Below are 19,827 nucleotides of genomic sequence, written 5' to 3'. Positions count from 1 at the left end.
ATGTCTCTCTGCTTCCCTCTCTGTCATTCAGAATTCTTTCATTTTGCTTTTAGAATTAATATGGTCTTAATATGATACCGGAGGTTTGTAATGATGAGGATGAGAAGGGAGGTTTAGATTTAGAATGAGCAGGTAAGCTTTCTTGCCAGGTCTTAAGTTAGAGGCCGCTCACCAAAAATATCTGATGTTCAAGATAATTGAAGACCTGTTATTTTCAGCACCGTCATGCAATGAAGTAGGCCTATAATTATTAGGATTGTTTTTTTTTACAAGAAAGATGTTATTTTGGACCTGAGCGAAACCAGTGTCGAATACCTAGTTAGTCCTACCTTGAGAGATTAGGTTACTCTGTGTGGGCCAAAGTGGCAGACGTGTACAGGTATTGACACAGCACGTGAGACTGGAGCATGAAGACCCTCCGGCCATGGTGCATAATTAATTACATTAATAATTAGTCATTATTTCAAAATGTTTTCCAAATTGTCCACAAAAAAAGCAACATTTTTGAAAATAATTCATAAATAAATAAAAACGAATTAATGAAATACAAACTCAAACCAAACTTGTGAGCCTTTTATGTTTTGTTCAGCCTGCAGGCAAATCTGATTTGTTTCTCAAATACATTCTATAGGACTGTTATTTGCAATTTATCAGTAATCGAATTTATCAGTAATCAAGTATTCTGTATTCAGTTATCGCCAACCTATCTGCATTGGTTGTTGTGGTAAGCATATCAAAACATATGCGTGATAATGCTTAATTATACTTTTCAACACATGGTACTTTGTCGTACAACGCGTTGCTTGCAGAAAATAGCCAATCTACAAGCTCACAAGGCGATATGATGCAATGCGTTGTGACTTGTGAGCGTGTAGATAGGCTATTTTTGGTGAGCGATACTGTTGTACAATGAAGTATGCACATCTTTAGAAATCAGATTTATTTTGAATCATATTTCGAACCACCTAGGAATGTGGTTCAAATGTGATTTGCTAAAAAAAAATTTCCATGTGGTTCTTTGTTCTGACTTTGTTCTGGCATTTGCACTTGCATTTGGGCTGCAAGTCTGAAACTAACCCTTGTGGGGTCCTAGTAGATATGACAGTGACATACATACCACACAAGAACACACCTGTTATTGATGTCACCAGTTAGAATCCAGCCAGCCCGCGTTTAATGTTCGCTCCTCTCTTTCTCACTGAAATTGGATTTATGTGCACATGAAATGGCTGTAATGTAGTAAACAATACCAAGGCAGTATTACTATCTGTAGGTGGGATGGTACATGGAAATTGTATATCTGCACATAAAGGGGATTTGAGGTTGGCACATTACACTGGATGCCCTGGGCTCAATGTATTGTTATCCTTAAAAACAAAGATAGGGAAGCTGGAGCATTCATTTCATATTTCCATTTTGACAAGTACCTGGCTGAAGGTATAGTAGGCACAGTAATACCTTTTGGTATTTTATGTTGTATTTGCACAGGAAACCATGTGAGAGATGATAGGAGTCACATTGAAGCTCAGGTCCTTGCGTAGTCCTAGCATAAGCTATAGTTCTATACATTCTCACTCCCAAGTCATCGTGTGATTGATAACCCTCTTTCAGCGAATATTCGCCCAAGAATAGGGACACTAGAATTCAAGTGATTAATAGTATTACCTTCAGGTATAAAAAATACTAACACTTCTCCTTGAGGAGCATTGATTGATTGATTGATTGATTGATTGATTGATTGATGTTGATTGATGTTATTAACAGTTTGCAGAATGGGTACAGTTCAAGGAAAGTACAGGTCAATAGAATATTTGCTAAGAGGATAAAAGCAGAAAAAGCACTAAGACTTCAGGTTTTAGGCTAAGACCTCAGGTCCACCATTTTCAATTCATTCATTCATAACATTTAAACTAAAGACAAACAAATATACACTTCTATGCAAAACAAAGATCATCATATACAGTATACACGGTTAGAACAAAGGGAAAACGTGTACACCTTTAAAAAGAGAGTGATACTGGTTGGGAAATACTGTGCTGGCTTCCCTTTTGTTCCTGAAATAATTTATTGAACCTGCTTTTCTCTTCTGAATTACACAGAGAGATCTCTAAAAAGAGATGTTGAGAGTGGAGATCCTCGTCTCTGGGGCCACATACGCCACAAGCTGGGCTAGGATCAAATTCTCTGGTGCCTCCCTGACATTTTAGTTGACCAACACTGTCGTAAAAGAGTTGTACACCAAAGTGTAAATAATTCAAGAGCATACAGAACTTTAGCTACTGCAGTGCTGATATATCTGTTGGTTTAATGGTGTCATGAAGCCTAGTCGATAATTGACAGGGTAAATGGTCAAGTAAATAGAGTGTAAAATAATCAATTAAGTGCTACACAGTAGCTACATTACAATACCACTGGGTAAACATACAGCTTAACTGTCTAATTAACATGCTTTGCATCTATAGATAACAAACTATGTTCTGACATACATAAAATGTGAACAAGTAACCAAAATACATCTTCATAGTATAATTAGTACAGGCAGCAAGTATTGATACTGTACAGTGTACATGGTAGACTGCAGTGGAAAATGAGTAAGTGTGAGCAATTGTATTGTAATTTAATAGCATTATAGTACACCAGGCAAAATGGTCATCATGTTCAGATCCTATTTATTTTATTGGCATGTCAACAACATTTGACCTGGTGCAGCTCAGGTTTAAAGAAAACAATAACAAACAGACAATCAATAAATTAGCATGACAATCACCCCATCCTTTCTATTCAGGCACAATCATAGACCGTAAAAAGGGCACAATGCCAGAGTCAGAAGCAACACACACTGTCACCTGGAGTTGTGTGTCAGGGCTGATTAGCTGCCTTCACATCAGTGGCCAGCTTAAAGGGCTAAACCTGGCCAAGAGACACGCAAGAGACACATGTTTCAGCAGACTGCTCATAGGTTGTCCTTTTCTTTCCTTTTTTACAGCTTGGCAAAACTGTCACATTTTATATTGGTAGCCATGCTGTAAATGACATTTCATGCCAGTCTTGTTAGATTATCGTTCAGGCATTTCTGCTTTATTAGGTAGTATAGCCTAGTGGAGAGACAGGAAACAGAAGGCTCAGAGAGGGGAGGTGATGTCATGATTACTGTATGTGGCACTGTACAGTAGGCCTGTGTTGAGAAGAGATCAATGTCCTCCACTTGTGTCGAGCCCCTGAACCAATGAGGATGTTAGCCATTCAGTTTCCCTAGGGTGTAAACCCTGATTTAACCCTGATTTATACTTTGATGATGGATATGATAAATTAAGCAGACTCTCCAGAGGTGAGCCATCGACACCAGGCAAATGTCCAGCCAGCTCCCTAATTAATAGGAACTTTGGCAAAGAACAACCCGCTGAGCACTCCATAAAGGGCTCTCTATTTGTCAGCATGACTGCTTCGCTTGATGGACTCTATCTTGTGTGTGTGTGCGTGCGTGCGTGCGTGCGTGCGTGCGTGCGTGCGTGCGTGCGTGCGTGCGTGCGTGCGTGCGTGCGTGCCAAGGAATGGGATTGTGCACATATGTTTGGATTTAAGATGATAGTGAAAAGACATGGAACAGACTAGAGCCACTGATCATAGAATTTGCTCAGTAGGCCTACATCTGTCCTGGATTGTGTTTGTTCAATGAGACACTTAACCTCGATATTAATGAATTATTAATTTACTGTAACTTGATTTCTTGGTTGGTTTGATCAGAGAAGATAGACACTCTGTATGTTGTATAGATAGATGCTTGTATGTATATTGAGATATTGCTAGTTAGTGTAATACACAGTATATACACCCATAGATAGATTGCATCAAATATAAGCTAGATCGCGATATACCATTAGATCACACCGTTGTGCATGTAAATCACATGGGATCCTAAAACTATATTTCATTTAAATATTTAAAAAAAACGTAACTACTTCAATTAATGTGACTTGATTGATTGACATCGAAAAGGGCCTGCAAGTTCAAACCGGATACTTTGTTTTCAAGATTGTTGTGCACAAATGTCAGTAGCATTACAAAGTTATATTCAAAAAACCCTACCAATTCCCTTTATTTCCCATTTCAAGTGTGTTTGTCTTATGTCGTACTGTTACTGTATGTAACGCCAGCATTGCTATTCCAAAGTGCCCTCAGGTATTCAATGGATCATCATTTTGTTCGTGTGTAGATCTTGTTGAGCTGGTCATTTTGAAAGTGGCTCAAATATTGATTTGCAGCACCCTCTTTGGCATAAGTCATGCTTGGCACTAAGACTGTGTCCTCTTTGTCAGTATTTTATGAGGGAATATAGTTTTCATTTAGAATTGTCTGGTCAGTGTATCCATGCATGTCTATTCATTAATATTTTGTTCTGCCATAATTATAAAACGTGGTAGCACTAAAATGTCACAACTTAAATGGCTTGTTTGGGGGGGGGGTCACCTTGGGAGCTCTAGTTAGCGTGCCGACCACATAATCATAAGAACCTGAATTTGAATCAGTCAAACTTTTTTTTAATCCACTGCAGAGTAAAATCCTCAGTGTTAAATGAACTCTGAGAGGTTTGAATCATCTACAGTCCAGTTTGGCCATGCACTTGAACAAACACAATTGACTGTGCTTGTAGGTGGGAAGCCGGTCCTAGCTGTCACGTGAAAACAAGCCTCTGACAACAATGGTTGTCTACACCCTGCCACATACTGTACATGTACAGCTTTAAGGGGTTATATGCAGTAGCAGATTACACAAATTGTCTAAAAAGGGGAAAATGGGGGGAGGGGTGTTAAAACATTCAAGGTTTAGTTCCATTTGTGTCCATTTTTCACTTGAATAAAATGAACACTGCATGGGGATTTAGCTGGGTAGCTATACATTTGCAACCATTAATGTTGTGATTGTAAATGCTGCAATGGTTGTACAACTGTTGTCCCAGGTCTGTTCCAGTTCATTTCCCTATGGCTTTGTTTGATTGGCTAGACAGCCGAATTATCAGGTTAAGAAGACTGAGGTTAGTGTTATGGTTTGGGATAGTAATCGGTCTGACTATAACGGGAGGTCGGAACAATGACATGTTACCGCTGCACAGAAGCGTACAGGCTTTAGTTCCAACACTATTATTGGTCCGACAGTCATTAGAGCGACAGCCTACCTCAAACCCTAACCTATAACCATAACTGCAAGCACAGGAGCAGCGCATGTTCGAGCGCTAGTCCGACCGTGGACCGCATGTCGGACTAATACTCCGTCGGAATTACCACCGGATCCCGCACAGAACCTATTGTAGCCATGCAATTTGAAGCTTTGCAGCTAACAGGTAGCGCTAACAGCTGAGACAGTTCATATAGTCATACAGTATAATATATGGGTTTTTTCTCTCTCCTTCCTGTGATTGTCAGTCCATCCCCAGGCTCACCTCCTCCGCCCTTGAGGTATATCATGATCTGATGTGGAGTCCACATAGGCTCTGTTGCAGTCTGTCCGCATCATGGTTTGTGTAATCATGTTTAGCCAGCCAGACACAGCCTGGAAGCTTTTCCACCCTGGAACGAGCACGCACGCACGCACGCACGCACGCACGCACGCACGCACGCACGCACGCACGCACTCTGATCTGATTCAGACTAACCACATACAGATGTGTTATTGAATCAAACTGTGGATGTGCATGCTGATGCTAGACATTTCAAGAAAGCTGAACATGCTCTATTGTTTACATCTGGCCTTCAGTGATTTGGGGCTTTATAATCCCTTAACTTAAACCCTATATACTTCGTTGACCAATAGATCAATGACCCCCCCCCCCCCCTCGCCCTACCTATTTTCCCCCTCTAGTCTACACTAATATTTTCGCTTGTAGATCAACTTGAGGAAGGTTCTGGGGAGATAATATCAACTTCTGCACATTTTACACTCTCCGAGGTCAACGTCAATGTCAGGTGAAAAGAAGCGGCTGGCCAGTGGCAACTCCATGTGTATCGGAGGACGCACATGGTTGTCTGCAGACACCCTTCTCACTGCGTGGTTGGCAGTAAAAGTGACAGGGGCAGTATATGTGAAATTGGCAATGATTCAGCAATGATTCAGTTTTCAGCAATGCTTCAGTTGTGGAGAGCGTGTGTGCGTGCGTGCGTGCGTGCGTGCGTGCGTGCGTGCGTGCGTGCGTGGAAATAAACCAGAACTAAAAGTGTGGATAAATACATAGAATACTTTGAGAACCCAGATCCTTGTTAGAGGGCAAAACCTGTATTGTAACTAGATTTATTATGTACAATTTTTTTTTTATATAATTCTTCAAGGCAGCCTAATATTTATTAATGTCATGAATTTTCCGTTATCGGCTTTGAATTTACGATGATTGTGACCTTGTCTTTTCACTTTGTCAAACCCAAAATTAATTATCTCTTCTGCGCAGTTCCCACCAAAATTTGGCAATTTATTTTAATTAAAAGTCAGAACGTGAAAATCTGCCCAACTGTTCTCAAGTTATCCTGAGAACAAACATAATCACACTGGAGCTATCGCAACAATATCTCAACTTAACTGTCAGTGATAAATGTCAACACACAATGACACTGGAGTTTGCTATCCTCAGCATCTGATGGGGAAGAAAGGTGGATTGCTTAAAACATAACCCTGGCTCTTTGGACAGAACCTTGAAAGAGAATTGTGATCGCATACTCAGAAGTGCATCACGTTTGATTGACAGTTGAGAGCCAAACATGTTGGAATTCAAGGTGCAAACATTAGTTAGTCTACAGTCTACAGAGTCATCATTAGTCACATTCTTTATTTTTTGACTATTCGAAAATAGCTATCTAGCTACGAGCCCAGAACGAGTCACATCGAGACTGGTTGTGAGCTTGTATATCAGCTATTTTCCCACAATGTTGACAAATATTCTCTTATGGGGGTCCCTGCCTGGTGCAACATATCAATATGGGGTTCTTTGACATTAATATATATATATATATACACACACACACACACACAGACAGACAGACAGACAGACAGACAGACACAGTATATCATATGACAGCCCTATAGTGTTTTTGCTCCATTTTTCTTCATCAATATTATATGTATCCGAATTGGGTGGTGTTGAGCTTGTTTATTATTATATTGCTTCCATGCCTGGATGAAGCTTGCATCCAGATGCCTGGACAGATGCCTTGCATTATGTATTTTTGTCACACCATACTGCTTACTAAGGACAACCAATAAGATATCTATCAGCTATTTCCTTCAGATAGAGCTCTCATTACTTCTCCTTCCAGCATACAGTGCATAAAAAAGCTATTTATATCTGGCCAAGGGTGCCAAAGTCACGACATTTATCAGCCATTAAGCCATTAAATGTTGTATGGTGGACACAGTATTAATTACCCCAATACTTAAAGATTATTGTCTTGTCCTTTCCATTGATTTCTATCTTTCTGTCATTGTTTATTTTAAATCAGCAATCTGGGACTTCTTATAACGAATAAATCACAAGTTATTTTAACCAATTGGTATGGTTACGTATGTTGATACAATTAGCACAGCTGTAGTGGTTGGAGGTGGTCTTCATACTCTTCCATTGAAGAATTTAGTCAAGTGACCGGTGTCCGAATCCTGATTTCAGTTACAGTTTACCTCTCTCCACCAGGAAAAGACATTAATAGCTTTAACCGTTCTGAAATGATTTTGGAGAGGAAACAACGAACCAATAACAGTTGCGATAAATGGCTGACTTTTTCCCCATGTAGACATGTTGTTGCTTCTCTGAAGGTTGTAGAATATATGATGCTGTAAAGGCCATGGTAGGGGACACTTTCAGCAAGACCCTGACACTGCGTATAGACCATTTTTCACTCATGTCCTCTAGCAACAAGGTTGTTCCTAGAGGACGTTGAGATTTATGTGTACAGTCATAACATTATGACTGTACACATAAAGACTTGGCAAATGTTTTATTAATGGTAAACAACAACAAAAGGTTCACATTCACATTGACTGTCGGCACTATATATTGAGCAGTTATAAACAGATTTGCATAAATCTGCCAAAGGTTGGTTCTGGGCCATGGATGAACTGCTTAACTTTTCACAAGGATTGGCTAAAAGGTTGCATGGCACAAAAATGCACATAACTTCTGAATAGATAAACATAACACCACAATACTTGTATAAATGTTTTAACTGATTAACCGGACACACCATGTCATTGTCAACCTCTAGAGGCCACTGGGTATTGTTGGACCAATACCATACAAGTGTAGGCTAATGCATGATGGGTACATGGTGCCAAAGGCACTGCTTCAACTTACTGTAGATATACTGCCACAGAGATTGGCAGAGATCTGTGTTCTACTAGTTTCATAATTATGTTTTATCTTGCTTGGTTTCCAAGAATGGTAGAACTTTATTACTTTTTATATTTAGAACAATATTTCTTCCTAGAGGACCGTTTCGGCTCTACATTAAGATGTTTACTTATGACAAGCTGAGTTGTGATCAAGGGTCAGGAAGTGAGGATACTATCAAGCCTAACCTTTTAACACACTGCCTATACTTCCAATAGTTCAGCTACTGTGTACGATTCAGAACACACTGCTGCTGACAGTATGATGCCTCGTGTCAAGATCGCAGTGCAAATGATTAACTCATGGGTAGCATGTAGGCTGCTCGCCTTACAGGCTGCTAAGCTGTGGTTAAATAGTGGTGAAACGCGATTTCAGCCTGTGCCTCCCTGCCTACTACACAGATTTGAAAATAAACCAAAGGTGGACACTGAAACCAAAGGTGGACACTATGACACCACAGAGATTGATGACATAGAATCATCGGATGCATTTGCTCCCGAGTGGCCACGTTCTAAACCACAGTGCCTCAAATACACTAGAAGAAAGTAAATTAAATTGACTGCTTGTTTGATTGATTGATAACACATATTACAGCCGAGTGAGAGTGTTACAGAGAAAATAGCTCTTTTAATAGCCCTCTTTCCCCAGAGACTAGGTTTGGCTGCTGAATCTTTTTTTTCCCTTTCTCCAGCACTAATTGTAGCCCTTGATCTCTCCCCGAAGGTTAAATAAAAACCCAGTTCTCTACTTGAGATCAGGGTTCAAACTTTATGCATGTGTCTATATGTGCAAGGCACTGTCCGTCTACCTGCATGCTCATTGAAAGTACAGCGTATCTGTGGACGGGTTTTCTAGAGGCCCTTGGACGGACATTTCAGGATAATGCTAATAGGATTGTGTTGCTATCTATAGGACGGATAGAGAGAGGTTAGAAGTGGTTACTCATTCTTTCCTTCCCCCAACAGGAAGAATCAAGGAAATAATCGGATACCTTCTTCCCTCCTCACTGGAACTCGACACCAGCATGGAAAACTTAATATCAAAAATAAAAACCCTTTGTTGGTTTCAGAAACGCTGATATGGCAGAATGTTTCTAGGAACTAATGCCCCAGTGGTACTGGCTATACATAGAAAGTGTTGAAGAAAGTGTACATTTACATCTTTTTTTCACACAATCAGTTTTCTCACAATATAGATAAGGTACACAGTAAAACCCTCAGTAATAAACCGTGTCAAATCGGCTTTACATTTTCTTTTGCAAGTGAGTGGTTGCCTGTAAGAAACAATTATACACTGTTGTGTCCACAAAGGGCAGATTTGGAATGTTTTTACCGGTATGTAAGGAGGGAAAGGCAGTTACATTCAATCTGGTCTCAGATCTTAGGGGCCATGTGTTTGCATGTGAGACATTTTTAAAAGTGAGATGCAACGCAAGGGGTACAGTAGTTAACAACACAGCCCTCATTTAAAAACAAGTAGAAATGGGTATGTTGTTTGCTATGACAATGCGCCAACATCACACACTGTATGAAGGTCTATATTTTTCAGCAAGACATGCTGTGTTTGTTAATTATTATTCTAACTTGAGTTGAGACATATATTCTTGGAATTCTTGGCATTGGATTGTGAGCGTACCTATTCTGGTACAGCTCATACTGTAGGTTATATAAGCACGGTGCAGCTGTTCCAAGGAGAAAAGGCCACAGGTCCCACCCCTTCTGTTTTGTGATTGGCCACTTTTTATAAAGCTGACATTGATGAACATGCAGTGCATGCTGTCCTGCAAAAGTTGAACAAAATTGACTTTGGTTGGACGCTGTCCAAAAATGGAGTCCAAATGACTGCATTCCATCAGAAGAATACAAAGAACCCACTACAAAGTTTTAAAATGTGAGACCCAACGTGATGGCACTGGCACTGATGGCGTCTGGCACTTTTACATTAGTATACAATCAGTTCTTAGGATCTGAATTCTGAACCACTTCTATACAGGAAAAATAATCCATCTACAGTTCATTTTATCTGGATAGTATCTATCCAGATACTTTATCTTTTAATTATCTCTGATATAATACGCTCTCTAGCAATATTTATTTCCAAGGTATCTCTTAAATAGCCATCTTGTACACCCCTTTGTCACACATGTATCTTGGTGCCATCTTGTTTGATTGTAACTGAAATTAACTTGCTACTTTTTTGTGAGGAAGTACATTTAATCAGTTATTTTGGTACATAAGTGGTTCATATTTTGAGGGGCGCTAGCCCCTCCTATGCCCATCTTTTGGCGCAGGCACACTGTCGCGTCAGAAAATGGCAAAATGCCTAGGCATCTCTTACGGGTTTTAAACAGCTGGTGGATGGAAATGACGCTTGTGCGCTTTGCCGACGTCATTTCGAGCGTCATTTCCATCCACCGGCTGTCTAAAAACCAGGAAGAGACGCCTGGTCTAGGCGTTTTCTTGCCGCCCCTTGACGCTTAAGTATGCCTGCACCCTTTGTGTGTTTATATGCATCATAGCAATGATTTGAGCAAAGTACATATTGAGGATAAAAAGTGAGGATGGAAAAGTGAGGACGCAAATTGTGATTGGCCGGAATGAGATGATGTATGATGATAAGAGCGCCCCTCACTTCACACAGGTGTGATTTTTGAAGGCCCCTCCTATGTCCAGCTTTTAGTGTGTGTGTATACACAAACCTTGTCCTAACTTTGTCCTAACACAATATATTATATGAAGTATATTAATTAAAACACTATATGTAGACTAGATAGGGATAAAGAGCCTATTTAGTCACTAATCAAGTCTCAATACAGCAGATCTGCTCTATTGTACTTTTTGTACTTGTACTTGTACTTTTTGACTATCTATAGTCAAAAAGTGTAATATGTGTGCAGGTGCCTGCATGTGTGGCTTTTTTGTGTACATGTTTATGTGAGAGAGACTGAGTTTGTGCTGAACACCACCCCATGGAGTTTTAAGTTGGAATTCCGGGGTTGGGGTAATTATGAGAGGAAAATGGTGTGGTGGGGGGGATTGAGCAATATGGAGGTTAGAAGTAGGCAGAAGGTTAAAGATTATTTTTAGGCTGCGCTTGCTTTATTTAGACAGGACATTAGGGAGACAGGACGTTGAGGGCAAAGAGAGAGAAAGACGTGCAACACAGATCTCCAGCTGGGATTAGATCTGATGCATGCATGTTACAGTTTAATGTTATCTGTAACAGACCTGCTTATGGCCTGTCTGTTAGAGATAAAAGACAGTTTAGTGTTATCTGTAACAGACCTGCCTATGGCCTGTCTGTTACAGATAAAGGACAGCACCAGCTTTGCCGGTTCTATGTACCGTTGTACAGACTAACTATGTGTGAGCGGAATGATAGCTTTGCCAATCAGTTGAAACCACACCGTAAGTCAATTAAGCATAGCATTACATGTTATCTATTTCCTCTCCTTAATCTGTTGCAGGATATATCACCATGATTCCACGTTTAAGAATTTAACAATATGATCCTTAGAAATTAACAAGGCATATTTGTGTTTGTTCTGTGTGTCTTCCAGGTCCTGGCCATGATCTCTATCCTGTTCATCATATTATCTACCATCTCCTTGTCCCTCAACACCTTACCAGAGCTGCAAGTGGTGGATGAATTTGGCCAATTTAGTGACAACCCTAGCCTGGCCCATGTAGAGGCTGTCTGCATCGCCTGGTTCACCATGGAGTATCTACTGCGTCTGCTCTCCGCGCCCAACAAGTGGAACTTCATCAAGGCTCCCCTGAATGTCATTGACCTACTGGCTATCCTGCCTTACTATATAACTCTCTTCCTAACCGAATCCAACAAGAGTGTGCTCCAGTTCCAGAATGTGCGCCGCGTGGTCCAGATCTTCCGCATCATGAGGATCCTGAGGATCCTCAAGCTGGCCAGGCACTCCACTGGGCTCCAGTCTCTGGGCTTCACTCTGAGAAGGAGCTATAACGAGTTGGGGCTGCTGATCCTGTTCTTGGCCATGGGCATTATGATATTTTCTAGCTTGGTGTTTTTCGCAGAGAAGGATGAGGATGCCACCAAGTTCACCAGCATCCCAGCGTCCTTCTGGTGGGCTACCATCACTATGACAACTGTTGGATACGGAGACATCTACCCACAGACTCTGCTGGGGAAAATCGTTGGTGGGCTCTGCTGCATTGCTGGTGTGCTGGTCATTGCCCTACCGATCCCCATCATTGTCAACAACTTCTCCGAGTTCTACCGCGAGCAGAAGAGGCAAGAGAAGGCCATAAAGAGGAGGGAAGCTCTTGAGAGAGCCAAGAGGAATGGCAGTATTGTCTCATTGAACATGAAGGATGCCTTTGCTCGTAGCATGGAGCTGACAGATATATTGGTGGAAAAAGTAGATGATGGCAAACCCGTGGACCCCAGCGTTTTTAGCTACCACAAGCACTTCTCAAATACAGAAGAAGGCAACCCATCCTGCGCACAGAAAACACGCTACCAGGAAGTCGCCCTTTTGGGCGACTCCCCTGTCAAAGCAAGCCCACAGCATCTCAATGCCCAGCGCCTGGAAGACACTTACAACAAGATGACCACCAGTCAGGAGAAGAATACAGAGGAACAGATGGAGATGAAGGTGGTGGCGTCCTCACGTGCAAAGCATTCTGTGGCTATAGAACAAACCATTGCTGAGGGCAACTCCAGTGACAGCTTCTCTAGCACGGCTGGGGAGGCAGGACCTACTCCAAAAGCTGGAGTAGGTCAAGGCATTACTAGACTCCAACGCGTCCCCCCACCCTTGGATCTCAGCCAGATCAGCGCCATTGAGGTGAGCAGACCTCTCGAGAGCATCCAGTCAGGGGCCATCATCAAAGAAGGTCTGTACGAGTTTGTGTCCACTAACCCTGGCTGCAGTGGAGATATGGGAGTAGCACCACAGAGTGTAGACAGCTATGGGATGTCCTACGAGAGTATCCGCAGCTCTCTACGAGCTAACACACCTCAGCGGGCGAGGCCCGGCAATGTCAACTTCCTCACTTCCCAAGATGATGCACTTGCAGCAATTATGACACCAGTGGCTACACCGGCCTCGGCTAGCTCCCCCAGGCTTCCCCAGGAAACTAAGTCTCCATTGGAGTTCTTGCAGTCTCCATCCAGAGCCCTGCACTCTGTCATTCCGAGCAGCTCGCCAGGGGGAGGGGAGCGCGCTGTGGTCAGGAGCTTAGAAGGTGAAGGGCAGATCACAGGCTTAAGGCAAAGGGCAGGGAGGAATCACATGGGGAGATCTGTTGTTTCTGGCACCAGTGCCAGCCCACTGTCACCTAAACAAAGTCCTCTCAACTTCACCCAGGAGTCAGTAGGGTTGGAGGGGGGAGGATCAGTAGAGAGTGGAGAGAAAGTTGAGAATCACATTAGTCTGGAAGGAAGCCTAACGCCACCTTGTGAAACAAGCATGTGACCCTGACATTTAGAGAGATATTTTCTGAGTCAATAAATGGTGGCATTAAAGTCTGAGGATGAACAAGACAAAATGCCACATGACAGACACATGCTTGATGAAGCTAAAGGTGTTTGAAAACTTGAAAGCTGTGGATGTCTGTCTGAAAGCAAATAAAAGACTGCCTCTGTCGCATTGATATTTTGGGGACTAATCAGGGAGGACGTTGTTGCAAAGTGTGGACAATTGACAGTGGATTTTGTTCGCAAAAGGTACAAATGTGAACAAAAGTGTGTGAATGAGAATATTTATATATATACTTAAATTAAAATTGTATGCGCTGTAGCCGTTATCCATCTATCAAGCCTGTTCATTTTTTTCTTCTCTGAATTGCAATACACAACCGGGTCCGGGTGGATTTTCTCTTTTTGTATAAGGTTCTAAAGAATTTATGGAGCATTATACCCTGTAAGACTTGAAAATTGTAATATGTTGTTCCGTTTCATTAATGTTCCTTTCTGTTAATATTATACCATTTTGTCTTCATTTACAGAGGGATCCGTTTTGTCATTTGATCAGCCTAGATGCTACTTTGTTTCATTGTCATATGGGAGATGTGAATAAATGGAATCCAGACTGTGATGTTCTGGAATATGATACCGGTAACTCAAGCAAGCAATACAGGAAAAGCATGGACATACAGTACCGTAGTATATGGTTCTGTATGCATGGACATACAGTACCGTAGTATATGGCGAATCCTCTCTTATCCTTGACAGCACTGATGTACAGTAGAAGCCCGTAACTCAAGAAATAGAAACACTTCCATAGTCTGTACATTGATATTTATGGTAGCTCTTCAAAAATGTATGTTTTGTATTCCTAATATTCATGTGATCTTCATGGAAACTATTTTACTTTTCCTGTACTTTTATCTATTAGTAAGAACCAAATAAAATTCCTACTAATATTACAGGAGAATGGGGATGTAAAGCAGGATACCTCTTGTACTCACATTTAGCAAAGATATACTACTAGACATTTTGACCGATAGCATTAGGAAACAGCAACATATTCAATACTATATCACCAAAGTATAAGTCTGCTTTGTCTTTTGACATTTGGCATCGCTCAGTTCTTTAACTTATCAATCAAGTCTGGGTCATGACACAGGGGCTCCGCATACTGTATGTACTGGCATTTTTATGCTGCCTTTTACATAGATAATGTACTTAAGTGTAAAGACTTTGTTCGTGGCACTGCTAACTAGAGCACGTGCATGTTTGACATCAGACTGCGTGTTTGGATGTCTTATCTGTCTTGAATGAAGAACGAATTGTATTCTGATCACCATGACAGGGAACCAAAAGGCACAATAGTGTGAGACTGCCCACTACAGGCATTATTCAGGCACTTTACTCAGAATACCTAATGCCTCCTCTGTAGGCATGATGGTCATATAGATCTACCGGTAATATATTTTGTGGGCATTTTCATACAGGAATCCAAGGGCAGAGAGAGGAAGAACATTTGAGATAAGACGGGGATCAGATTCGAATCTGGGTCCCTACACTCACTTTGTTCTGTGCAGTGTGCACTGTGCACTAACTGGCTGAGCCAGGGGTCCCGGTCAACTCTTTATGGACTTAATCAATGAATTGTGAATTTATTATATTGCATGGCTGACGTATATGGACACACATACTGTAAATGTGTGGAGCAGGTCTAAAATCTATTAGTCACGCACATACACATGGCTGCTGCTCATGCGCGCATAGACAGATGAATGCTTGCACATAAGCACACACCCACTCTCAGATGTCGACACACGCACACATCCACTGTGAATGTGGACGCATTAAAAGGCCATAGGGTGAGTACAGAATGAGTATTCAGTGGGAGTACCACTGTTGATCAAAATCAATCATAAGTATTATAATTGATCGATTAATTGTCTTTTTCTAATAGGTATTTGGAGCAGGGTGCTGATAATAATGCAGGCATCCTAAAATATTTATGAAATGTGTGCCTTTTCATAAATAGATGATTTATGAGAAGGCAGGGGGAGTTACAATTGGACTTAGATCTTGAAGAGATCTTTAATGTCTTCTTTCTGTTTTTATATTAGTTTATTTTTCTCTCTTCGGAAAACAGGAAAAACATCTGTTTTACTAGAGAAACAAAGTGTTGATTTTGCAAGTGCAGAGTTCTCAGGTTTTTGTATAACTTGAAAGCTTTGTGATGTCTTTCCTCTAGTCCAGTATGATGTCTGTCAACTAACCTTTTCACACTACAGAGCCTGACAAGTTCTTTCTAGGCTCTATTATAACATAGCACACTGGCCCTGCATCATTAAACAAGAAACCATACAAACTTTGTTTTATATCAACTGTTCTAGACATTTTTCATTTTCTCCCAATTTAGTAGTTGCCAATGTCAAATCCCCACTTGTTGGTCTTGCATACACATGGAGTTGCCACAACTTGCCAGACACTTCTTTTCACCTGAAAGTGAGAAGTTTCACCGGGAGGGCTTAACGTGTGCAGAGGAACATGCTATCCCTCCCAGTTCCGCTCCATCCCATGACAGCTTACTGTGAACACAGTCAACTGTGCTTGTTGGATCGCCCGGCCAAGCCAGAGGCAACATGAAGCACTCAAACCCCAGTCTCTATGGTTGTGGACAAGAACCTCCGGAAACCATCAAAACCAAGCAATTTTAGGGCCCCTGCTGGGGGCCCGTTAAGCCTAATTAATGTTTTCCTGTACTTGCTGATGCCGCTGGCCGAAAACAATGCTGTTTATTTTAGTTTTGATCACTTTTTCAATGGTATGTGTACTCCTCTCTGCTTGAGTGGATGGCTAAATTACTATGTCACTAGAAGGCTAGGCTTCCACTTTGACTAGGCTGTAGATGTTCAGAAGTACTGTAGTGGGCCAACACAGCTAAAAGCAAGTACAGTATGATACAATACTGACTATGCATGTTTAAGGATATTAATCAGAAACAGAATGAATGGTGAAGTTTGGTTTAAAGAAAAATAGAAATACATATTCATTATGTTTCACAAATGGGCTAAAATCACCTTGCAGAGAGGTCTATTCAATTAAATATTTGAAAATATATGCAATGGTGTCAAATTATACTTTTATATTGTATTGAACTGTGTAAGGATTTTTGGTTTTGATGAACATCCTCCATGGGATGAAATGAGCAGGGTCAGACACAGAGTGGGGGAACTTGGAACTCTGATGTTTCCTGAAGGACACTTCAGCAAGGTAGACATGATGTCTGGGTCCTTCAGTTGGAGCATTACTATGCACCATAGTTTTTTTGTTTTGTCTTGTTTGTTTGTTTGTTTGTTTTGGGCCTTCTCAACTTGGTTCAGAAGACCATTACACAATTCACCTCAAGTATCAGGGCCCATCTATAAAAGCCATAGCAATACAGTTCTACTCTCCCCAGCTTGGCCTGGTTTGGCCCGTTTTACTCACGTGAATAGGGTTTATTTAATTTGAGTTCTGGAGCAGTTGGGGCAATCAGGGAGCAAAGGAACACTGCTTTGACACTCCTATAGACAATCTAGCATTCACAGAATTGCTTCAAACTTGACATTTATATTTTGTTGTAATTACCTTTTTTGTGCAGTTAGTGAGTTAAATATGCTGGTCAAACCAATACAACCAAGACACATATACTGTATGTAACTGTTCTTAATGTGTCACCAACTTCCATGCTTTATTCCTTTTGACATTCCATTCGTACCATCCTATACCATTACTTTGGTTGTTAACTTCTTCTATTGTAAGTCAATATAAGTTGATAGTGAATGACCTTGGGACTTCATGGTTTCAATTGAGTTAATTACCATTATGCAAGAAAAAATAAATGTGTTTATGTGAGCTATTTGTGTTGGTTTTATTGTTGCTGTGCATGTGTGTGCCCATTTGACTTTTCACATTCTTTAATGTGTGGTCCAAATTCTAAGAGGATAAAAAAGAACACTTGCAAAAATAAATAAATAAAATTGTAAAGCTTTTTGCCTTTTCAATGAAATGTAGTATTATAATTTAGCCCAACTAGCGGTGTGCTTCTAGGGATGCCAATGTTGGTTTGTCTATCCATCCACCACTTCTGGTCCCAAACCATTGAGAGAGGCCAGGTACCCGGAACTGGTGGCGAGCAAACTGACACTGGGAGCCAATCCAAGGTACAGGCAGAAAAGAAAAGATGCACACCACCACTATAGCATAACAGCGGAGCTAATAACACTGCAGAGGCAAAGCTCAAGACCCTGATGCTTGACAGGAGGCTATGGAGGGCAGTAGTCTTGCGTCGCATCTCATCACCTCACAACAATATACAAATACTTCAATGTTCCACAAACATGAAGAGTCGGCATTTCATCAGGAATTCAGCTGAACAGCTAATAAACAAAAAAAATAATCATACTTTTATTTGTATGTATTTTTTTAGATGGAGGTCAAATTAAGTATTTTTAACAGCTATGTTTAATAAGATTTGCTATAGCAAATCATCCCCACAGGCCAGGAGGCAGGAGGTCAACCTAATACACTTAAGTACGTCCACGGAACCCATATATTTTATCTGTATAAAGCACAAAGCTTTTTCCAATATCTTTAATGAAGGAACCAAGGGATCAATTTAGTCCTGAAGTAGCAACACCAGTCACCACATGCAAGAGCCATCATCAGCCTGTCCATACAATGGAAGTCATAGAAATGTCTTATATAACTACTATGTCCCACAACAATTTAAAGAAGCACCCCTTTGTGTACCAGTTGATCCTAAAATTCAATATGGAGCTTAACCCCAGACCAACCAGAATAAATTGAACTGTCTCATATGTGATTGACAATTATATGAAGATTCTATATTATAGAATCTTCATATAATTGTCAATCACATATAAGATAGTAATGATGAAAGATATGCCCGCAGACTGATTATCTGCTCGGTAAATGGTACAATTGTACTGGAGTACGGTATATAATTATTGGAGGCAACGTTTCGGTCCTACAGACCTTCAGGCAATATTATGTTAAAATATATGTATTTGGCATTGCATATGCAATGCCGATGATGCAAGACAAATTTCAGATCAGCCCGACAATAAAGTGTCATCATCAACAAATTTCCTTCTGGATTAAAGTGTCTGTCTGTGTCTGTGTCTGTGTCTGTGTCTGTGTCTGTCTGTGGGGTCTATGTGTGCACTTCCGGCCCCCAAGACTGCGGTGTGCACTGAGCCACCCACCCATTAGGCAATTTTAATATAAAAGGTAAGATGTTGGTTGATTGATTGATTGATTGATTGATTGATTGATTATTGGTTTATTGGTTGATTGAGATAATAAATGTATAGAAAACTGCACTTTCATATCTCCACCAAACTGTGTGGCCATATTTGGGCAAGTGTATGTCTGCCATCTATGTGTATCTTTATTTCCAGAAATATTCATAGCCTATCCATATCTATGGTCAATACTTTGAGTATAGGCTATAGAGGCCTACAATATGTGGGGAAAAAACAAAAGACAGAAGATTGCCGGGCAGACAAACAGTCGAATCTCCACATTTCCCTTTTTTCCCCCTTTGGCTGCTTCTATTCGACTACGTTGAGAGAAAAAGGAAAAATATATGCGTTGGCCGGGAATCGAACCCGGGTCAACTGCTTGGAAGGCAGCTATGCTCACCACTATACCACCAACGCGTGTGTGAAGTGTCAGGTCAGTTCTCGTATTCATTTCTTACTGAGGTCTCCTTTATCATTCTACAGTGGCAGAAAGTGATGCCATCCTCAAACCAAGGGCAGAGGATTTAGCCCAAACCTTACTGAGTTTGTAGTCTGTACTAATGAGGTAACTAACATTTTTAAGTGGGCTAGAAAAAGGCAAGACTAAACACCACAACGAATGTTTGTTTTCTTGTTTTGTTTTCTTGTTTGTGCTCATGTGTACTCTCCTAGCCTTAGATCAAGACTCCCGCAGTTATGTATTTTATCGATTTTGAC

At 40.9% G+C, this 19,827-nt stretch overlaps 1 protein-coding gene across 10 annotated transcripts in view; it reads left to right on the top strand.

The window, feature by feature from the left end:
* Positions 1-17,698, top strand: part of LOC306943435 (potassium voltage-gated channel subfamily B member 2-like) — a 70,086-nt gene extending 52,388 nt beyond the window's left edge. For 9 of the 10 annotated variants that reach the window (XM_079529760.1, XM_079529757.1, XM_079529754.1 and 6 more), the window contains one exon: positions 11,925-17,698. In XM_079529760.1, the coding sequence (XP_079385886.1) occupies positions 11,925-13,817 (1,893 nt within the window). In that variant the 3' untranslated portion in view covers positions 13,818-17,698. The remainder of the gene's footprint in view (positions 1-11,924) is intronic. The other variant, XR_013792405.1, reaches the window with a different exon arrangement.
* The last annotated feature ends 2,129 nt before the right edge of the window (positions 17,699-19,827 follow it).

The sequence above is a fragment of the Electrona antarctica genome (genome assembly GCF_951216825.1).
Source record: "Electrona antarctica genome assembly, chromosome: 19".
NCBI lineage: Eukaryota > Metazoa > Chordata > Actinopteri > Myctophiformes > Myctophidae > Electrona > Electrona antarctica.
The sequence above is the reverse complement of the archived record's forward strand: the minus strand, read 5'-3'. Positions and strand labels throughout refer to the sequence as shown.